The 12,990-nt window shown below is 37.9% G+C and overlaps 2 protein-coding genes across 2 annotated transcripts in view; both read right to left on the reverse strand.

Annotated features, from left to right (window-relative positions):
- Positions 1-846: 846 nt before the first annotated feature.
- drd6b (dopamine receptor D6b) lies at positions 847-10,516 on the reverse strand. Its single transcript, XM_077206191.1, has 2 exons — positions 10,247-10,516; positions 847-4,348 (listed from the first exon to the last, which is right to left on the reverse strand). The coding sequence occupies exon 2, from the start codon at positions 4,171-4,173 to the stop codon at positions 2,866-2,868; it is 1,308 nt and encodes a 435-aa protein (XP_077062306.1). The 5' UTR covers positions 4,174-4,348; positions 10,247-10,516; the 3' UTR covers positions 847-2,865.
- slc35g1 (solute carrier family 35 member G1) overlaps positions 8,030-12,990 on the reverse strand; it is a 160,195-nt gene continuing 155,234 nt past the window's right edge. Inside the window, exon 5 of the transcript XR_013195602.1 lies at positions 8,030-8,042. The gene's annotated coding sequence lies outside the window, so the exon portion shown is untranslated. The remainder of the gene's footprint in view (positions 8,043-12,990) is intronic.

Here is a 12,990-nt window from a genome sequence, read left to right on the forward strand (position 1 = left end):
TCACATAATTTCAGCTCAACAATTTCAGAGGCTTTCAAGATTTTCCAGTACAAAAGAAGCCTACACATCCATATGGCAAATAATAATAGCTTAAATTCAAAGCTGTATGTGCTGATACACAAAATAAGTTCTGTAGCAGGTTTATCTTATAGAAAATCACTCAAGACAGCTTGAAGTGCACATCAAAACAGATTCTATATTTTAAACGGTTGTGTGTCTGTGTGTGTGTGTGTGTGTGTGTGTGTGTGTGTGCGTGTGTGTGTGTGTGTGTGTGCGTGTGTGTGTGTGTGTGTGTGTGTGTGTGTGTGTGTGTGTGTGTGTGTGTGTGTGTGTGTGTGTGTGTGTGTGTGTGTGTGTGTGTGTGTGTGTGTGTGTGTGTGTGTGTGTGTGTGTGTGTGTGTGTGTGTGTGTCAATGTCTGGCATCAAACCGCATGCATATTAGAATCTTTGAAATCAATAAAACAATTACTACTTCCTGGGTGTGAAATAATAAATGTGCCCAAAAGGACCTTGGAGTGAACACTTCTATTGTGTTTACTCGTATTTTCAAGGGTTATTGTGAGACATGGTCAAATTGCACTCTCACCAAATAGACAATTAACTTATACTGTGTGAAGGTAAATTTAGCAGCCAATTACTTTTGATATAGCTTTTTATTTCTCCTTGTGCTGGTTCCTAAATCCTTCCTCGTCACATGCAGTTATTACCTTGAACAAAAATGGCACTGCACCACGAATAAATTGCTGAACTAATAGCTTTTTGTCTAAGTTCAAGAGTTTACACAGGGCATTGTGCCCTTAAAGTTTCCATGAAGATTACTCGGTGTGTGTGTGTGTGTGTGTGTGTGTGTGTGTGTGTGTGTGTGTGTGTGTGTGTGTGTGTGTGTGTGTGTGTGTGTGTTTGTGTTTGTGTGTTTGTGTGTGTCTGTGTGTGTGTGTGTGTGTGTGTGTGTGTGTGTGTGTGTGAGTGTGTGTGTGTGTGTGTGTGTGTGTGTGTGTGTGTGTGTGTGTGTGTGTGTGTGTGTGTTCGTCTTTGCAGGTTTCATTGATTAGATGCTTGAAATTTCCTTTATCTTCTTTTTTTTGCTCCCAAGTGGCACCTATTACAGCACACTTCATCTCTTAATAGCTGTGGTAATTAAAGCAATTATCTTTAACAAGCCTCTTCAGAATTGCATCTAAACACAACAGAGACCCACTTCACGCTTTTTTCCACATTTTGTTTAATCAAGTCTTTTAATAAGGCAGAAATGTATTTTCTGATGAGCACCTCATTATAGTAGTTGTGCAGTTCTCAGCATTATAACAATACTTGATGTGGTCTGCTTCAAAAACATGAAAAACATAATAACATGGCTAGTTATTTTCAGACAAAGTTCTGTGTAAGCTCATCTTGTGTTTTCAAGTTCAAAGTGGCACAGAGACTGACATTTCTCTTAACTGTTGTTTTTGGAGTCAGCATGTATGATACGGTTCTTGTGTGTATTAGGGGAATAACATTCCTCATTTTTAGTGACCATATCTGACATCAGGGCCCAGTTGTTTAAAGAGTTAAATCTGCATCAGAATTAGGCTATCTATAGATTTGGAAATCCCATGTTTTGCTATCCAGGATCAGGTAATACCCTTAGGAAAAATAGGATTGGATCACCCTAAACCAGATACACATTACCAAATTACCAAATCTGCAATACCAGTGCTCCAAATGGGGTGACATTTCACAATGACTGCTAGCTATGTAAAGAACAACAGTTCCATTGAGTCACAGTTTATGAAGAGTCAATGTCACTTTAAGTGTTTTATTTGAAGAGAAAGAAACTTACGTTTTGAGAGTGAATGCAAAGTTCCTCCGGGAACACAAAACATTTGCGAGAGAACGCAAAAGCATTAAAATTCATTTCTCCTGCCATCTCATATTTCCACCTCATCACCATGTCCCTTCAGAGTTTCCGTGGCTCCTCGTGTGATCCACAACAAAAATGCAACTAGAAACATCTTTCGACTGGTTCATCTCTGATGATTGTGCCAATAGTTTATATAAAGTGATTTTAAAAAACACATCAAAATAAATAAAATAAAAAAAGCTTTTGAACAATACAGATTGACAGTTTGATCCAGATCAAAACCAAGGGTGGATTTTGGGATCTAATCCGATTTCAGAATCCTTTTTTTTTCTTTTGAACAACCCAGTTTGAAGATTTGATCCAATCCGATCAGTTTACTTTTGAACAATTGGGCCCCGCTGTGCACATAAAATAAGATAAGATAAGGATAACCTCACCTCAAATATAAAGTTACATGTTTGTGTATTTTTTCAGTTATACGATGCCTCCCAACTTCCACACAAAAAATCTGGCATTCGAAATCTAATATAGGCTACACTTCAAAATAAACATAAAACCAGATTTTTTTTCATTAAACTCTTCATTCAAACTGTTATGTTGATATTATTATTTCTTATAACATTATAAATTTGCTTTTCTCTAGTGGTCTCACACTTTTAGACCCCAGCTGTCAATTTCTTCAAACTTTGAAATGAGATTAGTGGTATTAGACTACTCTAATAAAATAAAGTATTTTATTCTAAATTAAAATTTCACCTTTTTGACGGACTGCTGAAATTGATGATGCAAAAATATTTTGGCCTCCCTCAATTTAAGATATAAATTTGAATTTCGTGTCAAATTTCGGTAACACTTTACAATAAGGTTTCATTATCGATTTATAGACATATACATAAATTACATTAGTTAGTTTTTAAATTTAGGCCTGTGTACTTTTTGAGTGCATGTAAAAATAAAATGAGGTCATATACGCATATTAATTCTGATGCTATAAACAGGTTCTTGTGAAATGAGTCCAGACTCAACGTTCCTCAATCTGACCCGGAATCCCACAGCAGTCGCTCAGAGCAGTGGAGGTGAAGGGCATCATGTCCAGGGAAATCTCCATCTCTCCCTCCTGCTGCTCGAGCGCAGGCAGCAACACGTTCCTTTGGGTACGAGACAAATCGGACGCGACCGAGACCTTGTCGAAAGGTAAGTCCATGTGCTCCCCGTGACCGGGGACTAGACCCAGGGCTGTGGGAACACCCTGCGCGTCCTTGTGGAGCTGAGTGGTGTCGTGATGGTAGGACACCAGTTCGTTGGTGAAGTTCACCGTCTCCACCGCAGAGGACGCGCAGAGTCGGTTGCAACCCAGAATAGTGGTAAAGGCTTTGCGGAAATCCGCGTTGAACGCGTAGATGACCGGGTTGAGCGAGGAGTTGGCCCATCCGAACCACACGAAGATGTTGAAAGTGGTGCTGCTCACGCACAGAGAATCTCCAAGAGTGTCCAGGTCACAGAAGGGCACGATGCAGTTGAGGACGAAAAAGGGAAGCCAGCAGAACACAAACACCCCCATGATGATGGAAAGTGTTTTTAACACCTTAGTTTCTTTCTTGAAAGTGCTTTTCAGCGACTGTTCGCTCGCGCAGTCGTGGTTGTTCTGCATGTGTCCGGCTGCCCTTTCCAAAGTGGAGATCCTTCTGATCTGAGTTTGTGCGATCCGATAAATCCGTGTATATGTTCCTATCATGATTATAACGGGGATGTAGAAGCTTATAAGTGAAGATGCAATGGCATAAGTCCTGTTTAGAGTCGCAGTGCAGTCCTCCGAGAGTATGGTGAGATTTAAAGATGCGGTATGATCCACAGCCTTGTGCCAGTTCAGTCGGACAGGGATGAAAGAGATCAGGACAGAAAGTGTCCACGCCATCCCGATCATTACAAACGCCACCCTTTGGGTCATTTTACGCTCGTAACGGAAGGGGCTCGATATCGCCCAGTATCTGTCCAAACTGATGATGCACAGGTTGAGTATAGACGCCGTTGAGCACATGATATCAAAAGCTATCCAAGTGTCGCAGAAGCTCCCGAAGAGCCAGCAGCCGGCCACCTCAGAAACAGCCTTCCACGGCATGACCAGAACAGCCACGAAGAGATCCGAAACTGCCAGGGATATGACGAAGAAATTAGTGACTTTAGATCTGAGATGCCTGAATTTGATGACGGCGGCGCACACGAGCGTGTTCCCCAGCAGTGTGGAGAGTATGAGCGCGCAGAGAGCGCAGCCCGTGAGCGCGCGGACTCCCACACCGGAGCTGTCCCTTTCAGCACCATCGCTCTCCATGGGGCTTTCTCTGGACACAGATCAAATAAGTCATCTTCAAGTGTCTCCTCACGTCACCAGTTTCTCTGTTTCCTACTGAAGCTCTTTTCCAAAAGCTCTCGATGTCTTCGTTCAGCAAATTGGCATCGCGTGAATTGCTTCTGAATAGTGCGTGAGAGGGAACAATGCTCTCTCGCTGCAGAAAAAAATATTGAGTTTGATGCTGTATTCAGTTTCACACAGAGAGAGGGGGTGGGGGGGGGGGGGTTGTCGGTTCAGCAGGATACGACATATCTGAGTGCGCTCACTGACTTGGAGAAAAATAGGAAAACCTTTAAAATGGTTAACAGTAGTTTGCTTATGGAGGAAAACAATAGCCTATATCTAACCTAAATCTGTCTATGCATTTCTCAAATCACAACTGAAATTCTCAACTTATTCAACCTCCACACCATCTAGTTACTTGTGCACATCAAAAGCAATATCTCATTCTTTTGAACAAATTGCAAATGCTTTAATACATTCATACAATTGATATGTACAATTGCCTGCTGTTTCCTATACATTACCAATTGCTAATGTCATGTTTATCTAAATGTATTACTACATGGGTCTCTCTTGAATAGTCGTACCCATCAAAACATCTATATAGGCATTGCATAAGTCATTAAATGTAAAATTTGTTGTCATAATGCGTCAAGTCTATTTTCGATACATTTCTATTAATTTTTTTGTAAATGTTTCCTGAATTGATCAATTGCGGAGGAGAATTTTGAATTTCACTAATGAAGGGAAATGTAAAGGGCGAGGTCAACCGATGATCAAGCAGTTTTCCTAAAGAGTTCAGATGTCATCTCATGAAGCTTCATTTGGCAAGCTTATAGACAGAACACAACAGTTACTAATTCTAAAGAAGAAGAGGAGTAAGAATGTGTCGTGGAATGGTATGGAGGAAAAAAGAGGTAGAAGAGGCCAAGATTGTAGACATACTTTTGATGAAATAAGGGCCACTATTGTGGACCATGTTTACAATGGTTGAGGCGGGGCGAAAGGAGCAGCCGAATGTTGGGAGAGCAACCGTTTCCTTAATCATTCAAACGAGACGGAACAGGTAATCAGACAATGTTCACTACACTGTAATACTGTATACTTACTGTAATGCTATGTATATTACAGTAGTCCACTTGCATTTTACATTTATTGAGACATGTAACACACATAAACACACACGTACATATTTACAGTTAAAGTTTCCACGAAGATTACTCGGTGTGTGTGTGTGTGTGTGTGTGTGTGTGTAGTGTATCCCCTTACTAGACAGACCCAATTTTGGCATACATGACATACCCAAAATAAAAAAGCTGCTGCTCATAAGTCATTCTGAATAGACACATAACCAACATTTACTTAGAAAGCCAACCCTTGAGAGTTTACAGATCAAGACTCGGAACTAATCAGACTGTTATTACAGTTTTTCTCAGTCGCTTTGGTGCATTTCTCAAATCATCCTTAATATTTGTAAAGAAGTGCACTCTCAAAACAATTCATACAAACAGCACCACACATTGGATTACCCACAAAACCCTTCAACTTACTCAAAATCTTTTGTTCATCTCTCAAAAGTAAGTATTTATGTCAATGAATATTTCAGGGCCATCAGAATGAAAAGTCCTTGTGTCATTGTTCACAAACAAGATAGTCAAAATGCTTTGTAATGTTGTCATTAAAACACTGCACTCTGTTAGTATTACCTGATGTAAACTATGGCAATAGTTTGGAGTTATGTAATGTATTAAAATGTAAAGCTGCGCTTCTTCTGTATGCCACATATCCATTTCAAAAGTACAAATTTACTCACTACTGTTCATGAGTTATTTATTGTAAGATACTGGATAGGATTCACAGTTACACTTTTACTAGTGGTCTAAAAAATTCATCAATTCATGGCACATTTACAATAAGTCTAATAGAAATGTGTTAAAAATATGCTTGACAGTTTATGACAACTATATTAACCATTTTGCATTTAATGACTTATACAATGAACTAATGACTAGATGTTTTGAGGGGTAAGACTATTGAACAGAGAACTATTTAATACATTTTGAGCAACATGGCATTAGCAACTGATAATGTGGGAAACTGCAGACAATTGTACATAATCAATTACATGAATGTACCAAAGCAATCGCAACTTGTTCAAAAGAATGAGAAACTGCTTTTATGATGTGCATAAGTGACTAGATGGTAATGACTTTATTACTTTAGCACAGCAGTAATGACTTTATGAACTTCTTTACTTACAAGATTGATAATATCAGGGAGAAAATTATAACTATGCAACCGTCTACTACAGTATCGCATCAGGCAGTGCATTGTAGTCTCCTTGAGGAAAATTGTTATTCATTCATTGCTATAGGAGAGGAAGAATTTTCCAAACTCGTTAAATCATCTAAATCGACAACATTTATGCTAGACCCTAAACCGACTAAGTTATTGAAAGAGATTCTTCCAGAGGTCATAGATCCTCTTCTTAATATCATCTTTGTCATTAGGATACGTACAGTACCAAAAACTTTTAAATAGGCTATGATTAAACCGCTTGTTAAAAAAACGCAACTTGATCCTACAGAATTAGTCCATTACAGGCCGATCTCGAATCTACCTTTTCTGTCAAAGATACTAGAAAAGGCAGTATCCTCACAACTATGTTCCTTTCTAGAAAGAAATGGTGTCTCCGAGGATTTTCAATCAGGATTTAGACTGTACCATAGTACTGAGACAGCTCTCATTAGAGTCACAAATGATTTGCTTTTTATCATTTGGTTGTATCTCCTTATTAGTGCTACTCCATCTTAGTGCTGCATTTGATACCATTGACCAAAACATTCTTTTAAATAGACTTGAAAATGATGTTGGCATTACTGGAATTGCATTTGCATGGTTTAAATAATACTTATCTGACTGTTATCAGTTTGTAGCAGTAAATGAAGAGATGTCTTATCGATCAAAAGTTCAGTATGGAGTACCACAAGGCTCAGTACTAGGACCGTTGCTGTTCACTATGTACATGCTACCCTTAGTAGATATCATTAGGAAGCATGGCATTAGTTTTCACTGTTATGCTGACAATACACTGCTCTATATTTCTTCACGCCCTGACGAAACTTACCTATTCACAATATTAACAGAATGCAGCTGATATAAAAAACTGGATGACTAGTAATTTCCTACTACTTAATTCTGAAAAAAAAACCAGAGATTCTAATTATTGGACAAAAAACCTCCTCACGTAATAACCTAGAATACTGTCTAACACTTGATGGCTGCTCTGTCAAGGAACCTGGGTGTGCTCTTTGATACCAATCTTTCATTTGAAAGTCACGTGTCTGGCATCTGTAAAACCGCATTTTTCCATCTTAAAAATAAATTCTCAATGACAAATGCAGAACAATTAGTTCATGCGTTCATGACATCAAGGCTAGATTATTGTAATGCTATTATGGGTGGTTGCCCTGCACGCTTAATAAACAAACTACAGCTGGTCCAAAACACAGCAGCTAGAGTTCTTACCAGAACCAGGAAGTATGACCATATTAGCCCAGTTCTGTCAAAACTGCATTGGCTCCCTATTAAACATTGTATACATTTTTAAATATTGCTGATTACTTACAAAGCACTTATTGGTTTAGCTCCCCAGTACTTGAGCGAGCTCTTAATGTATTATAGTCCTTCACATCTATTGCGATCTCAAAATTCCGGCCTGTTGATAATCCCTAGAATATCAAAATCGACTGCTGGTGGTAGATCCTTTTCCTATTTAGCACATAAACTTTGGAATAGTCATTTTAACATTGTCCGGGAAGCAGACACACTCTGTCAGTTTAAATCTAGATTAAAAACACAGCTCTTCAAACTGGCATACACATAGAACACTGTACATTCCTATTATTCAAATCAGTTAAATGAATATTAGGCTGCATAAATTAGGTCAGGCGGAACCGGGAACACTTTTTTAATTATTTTTTTATTTACTTTTTTACAGAACAGTGACACATACAAGGTAAGAAGTTGGTGACACACATATACAATACAGAAGAGAGAAAGAGCTCAAAACAAATCAAAAATAACGAAATATAAAGCAGCCCAACACAGTCATCGACAAAATGGTGTATGTAGCCACACCAGATCCTTTCTGTGACGCAAGTATAGATAGTGGCATGACTTCAACTTCATGAAAATATGTATCATCTCCTTAAGTTGGACCCTCTCAATTAACACCACTACTAACCAGTTCAGGAACCAAAATAAAGTCTATAAAGACTGAGCAGAATCTCAAACAAAGGTTTGTATTGTCATTCACTGACCCTAAATCAGATGTGCCCAGTTAAACTGAACTAGTGACAGACATTAGTACTGATACTACTCCTGTTCAACCTCTGAATCCTGATGTACATTCCTTCAATCTGAACAGGGAAACACTTAACACCTGATGTACTCGCTACATCATAAAAAGAATGGCATCTACGCTATAGTGGACTTGCGCCTAGACACGACTACAACGCATCCCTGAGGGGTCAGCAGAGATTGTGTCAACAAGACTCTCCCCTGTGAAGGCCTCATCGACATGACAGCCATCGGCACTGATCCTCAACCAACTCTTCTCCATACACGCATGATGACTCTGATCTTCAACCAGGTGAACTGCATAATATAATGTTCTGATCCAGTCTGACCTCTGACCTGTAATGCTGCCTGAATCATAATCATACACTGTTCGTTATTTGGCCAGAGGAGAACTGGCCCCGACTGAGCCTGGTTTCTTCCATGTTTTTTTCTCCATTCTGCCACTTGATGGAGTTTTGGTTCTTTGCCACTGTTGCCTTTTCGCCGTTTTTCGCCTTTCTTTTCCTTTGTCGCCATTGGCTTTTGCCTTGCTTAGTTGGGGACATTTAATTTGATATTTAACAATATTATTACAACTTTAGTTTCCTGTTATGTCTGTAAAGCTGCTTTGAAGCAATCTGTATTGTAAAAAGCGCTATATAAATAAAGGTGTCTTTACTAGATGATGTGGAGGTTGAACAAGAAGTTTTGAGAATTTCATTTCTGATCTGAGAAATGCACCAAAGCGACTGAGAAAAAAACTATAATACTGAGATATAGAATCTCAAACATAAAATATTAAGAATATATTTATTAAATATATAAAAATATGATATGAATGTAGTATAACAACTTATAACCACAACTAAAGTGTAGCCAAATGTGTGGTCATGTTTCATTTCAAATCTGAGGATGAAATCTCTAAAATTATCCATGCTGTGAAGACTTCAGTAAGAGTGTGTCAGGGGAGGTTTTTTTTAGAAAAAACTGATAAGATGTTTATTAAATATTTGATTGCCCTGTAAACACCTTTTTACAGTCTTTGACTAATGTCTGGCGAGGAGGGCTGGTCATTCATGCTGAATTCAGCAATTAGCCTTTATTCTGGCATTATGGCTTGGCCATCTACACCTCTTTTATCCCACTATACATGAATAATGGAATAATCCACCTATTATCTTAAGTCTTGCTAGAAAACAAACCAAAAAATATATATTCTTGGGACCTTATGTGAATTATTTTAACAAATTATATTATGGAATAGAACAGCTTTAGAGCAACAAGTAGCATCAAGCTACATGACACAATTTAAAAGATTAATATTACATTTAAAGCATACTTTAAAACACCAAGTATTTGTATCATATTCCGATCGCGGTTTTAAATGGTTTTAAGTCACAAAAAAGATGTTGAACTTGAAATGTGTTATATTTGGCATTTTATATGCAGCTAATGGCTACACCTGCTTAGCATGTATACTGTAAACATTCTTTATTCATTTGAAAATACCCCAAATCGCACAAAAATCACACACAAACCACATATACTCGAAATCGTGCATTTAGCTTATTGTTTCATGGGGAAGAGATGTGTCTTTAGCTTTGATAAACACCGAGATGAGGAGGTGTACACAGACAGCGTCATGCAGAAGGGCACTATTAAAGGGATAGTTCACCCAAAAAAGAAAATTCTGTCAGTATTTACTCACCCTCATGTTGTTCCAACCCCGTAAGACCTTTGTTCATCTCCGGAACACAAATTAAGATATTTTTGATTAAATCTGAGAGCTGGATCACTCCTCCATAGGCTTCTAAGGGATTGACACTTGCCAGACCCGAAAAGTTATTAAAGACATCGTTAAAATAGTCCAAGTGACTACAGTGGCTCAATCTTAAGTTTATCAAACAACGAGAATACTTTTTGTGCGCAAACCCCCCCCAAAAATAACGACTTTATTTCAACTATTCATTTCCTTCTCTGTGGGCCTCGTGTCAGTTCACTAGTGTAATAGCATAAGCTTCCGTTGTTGTACGTCACATGCATCACACACATGAACAGCATCAGCCAATAGTGAGCCTACATGTGACGTAGCTCTACGCTATTGTAAGACTGGAAAAACTGGAAGGACTTTAAGAGAGGGCCACTCTCTGAGAAAACAAAGGAAATTAACATTTGAACTCCCCCTCATGCACTATTGAGACGAAGGTCTCACCTCACTCATCCTAATCTACATCTCTCTCCCCCATTCTTCATCCTGGCAGCGATCTCCCAAACTCACACAAGAATCTAAATGGTTTAATGTGAATGATTATCATCAAGTTTTATACATGTTTGGTATTATTTGAAATGTCTCGCTGCGACAGGTACAAATGTCACATTCCCAAAGAAGTAAACCAAAAGGTAATAAAGTTCTTAGGAAGTTTAGAAACATCTTCCACAATGGAGGTTGTGTCTTTGAGTTAACACCTTCTGACCATTTACTGACTGAATGCTAATTTTCCACTGCTAGCAAATGGTGACTTACCAGTGTGGATGATGTTTAGATTTGAATTGAGGTCTGGGTATATAATGAAATGCAGCGAGAGCTCGGGGCTCTTTTCTGTATCCAGAACAGCCTGTGAGTTCGAGAGCCGAGTCTCTCTGCCTATTTCTTTCTAAATCTCATGTATTTCTTGTCGGGTATTTTCCTCTTTGTTCTAGAGCATTTGATGTTTTGCATTGATTATCTTTGAATTGATTATGAAATTGTAATGATACATTTACCTGACATATTAAATTGTGATATTTGATTATTCTAATTGACTTTGACATTATTTTTATTCAAGAGTTTAAAAGAATAGTAAAACATTCGCTCACATTTAATGATGCACAGATATCATTAAAGCCTTTTTTCATTTATGGAGTCAGATGAAATAACAAGTTAATACATATGAAAAAATGTATTGCATTTAAGCAAAAATACTTTGCTGCGAGAAAAGACAGTAACACGCAAAGACCTTCACCGCTAATTCGAATAACGCCATTGGATCGAGTTAGACGGCCTTACACTATCACACTACGTTAACTGTCTAGAGGCCCACAGAGAAGGAAATTAATAGTTGAAATAAAGTCGTTATTTTTGTTTGTTTTTGCGCACAAAAAATATTCTCGTCACTTGATAAACTTAAGATTGAGCCACTGTAGACACTTGGACTATTTTAACGATGTCTTTAATAACTTTTCGGGGCTGGCAAGTTTCAATCCCTTAGAAGCCTATGGAGAAGTGATCCAGCTCTCAGATTTCATCAAAATATCTTAAATCGTGTTCCGAAGATGAACGAAGGTCTTATGGGGTTGGAACAACATGAGGGTGAGTAAATACTAACAGAATTTTCACTTTTGGGTGAACTATCCCTTTAAGGTCACATTGAACCACGTGAGATGATTGACAGCTGTACAGCGAATGAGAGAGCGCTGACATCATAACTGACGCAAATCATGACGCAAAGTGTTTGTTGTTTGAGCTCTTCAGATCGCATAATTCAGTGGAAAAAGAATATAAATTTTATTCTGAATGACGAAAAATTTTGCAAACATGTGATGATAGATCATTATTTCTGAGGAGATGTTTGCTGTATGTGACAAAAAATGTTTTGGCCAAAAAAACGTGTGACATCGCTTAGAGCACCTTTAAATCTTGCTAATGATGTTTGTCCAGATCAAGTATGAATGTGATGTTTTAACGGGTAGTAAATGTTGAACAACAATAATCTGGGGCTGTTGGTGAACTTTGACGCATAAAGGGGAATGTACTATATATATATATATATATATATATATATATATATATATATATATACTGTAACTGTATAGTCTTGTCTTTTTCTTTATATCAATTACATTGTACTGTAATTTGTTTACAGACCGTAAAAGTACAGTAAAAGTGTAACTGTGAATCCTGTCCAGGCTTTTGCAATCAGTTTTCCACATGTGTAAATTTTAAACCACACCAGACAGCAACATAGTGTCGGCCCAGATCCGGGCCACATCTAATACACGCGTACGTACCAGATGTGGGCCGGATCTGGGCCGACATGTTGCTGTCTTGGTTGTCATCAAAATAGTTTATCTAAAAAATATTAACAGAGTACACTGTTATATTGACAACACGACTAAGCATTTTGACTATCTTGTTTGTGTACAATGACACAAGGATGTGTCATTCTGATGGCACTGATAAGTTCATTGACATAAATACTGTTTTGAGAGATTAACTAGGATTTTTTGGAAGAAATGCACTTACTGGTTTGCAAATCTTAAGAAAGATTCAAGAAATGTACCAAAGCAACTGAGAATAACTGTAAATGTTTTAAAATTGGACTTGCGTAATTAAAAAAAAAAATTACAATAGGTATTTGTTAGCCAAAACAATTGTTTGATATATATGTATATTAGCTTTTACTGTTGTGCTGT

The sequence above is a fragment of the Siphateles boraxobius genome, unplaced genomic scaffold (genome assembly GCF_051911475.1).
Source record: "Siphateles boraxobius isolate OS27281-9 unplaced genomic scaffold, OSU_SipBor_1 55, whole genome shotgun sequence".
Classification (NCBI taxonomy): domain Eukaryota; kingdom Metazoa; phylum Chordata; class Actinopteri; order Cypriniformes; family Leuciscidae; genus Siphateles; species Siphateles boraxobius.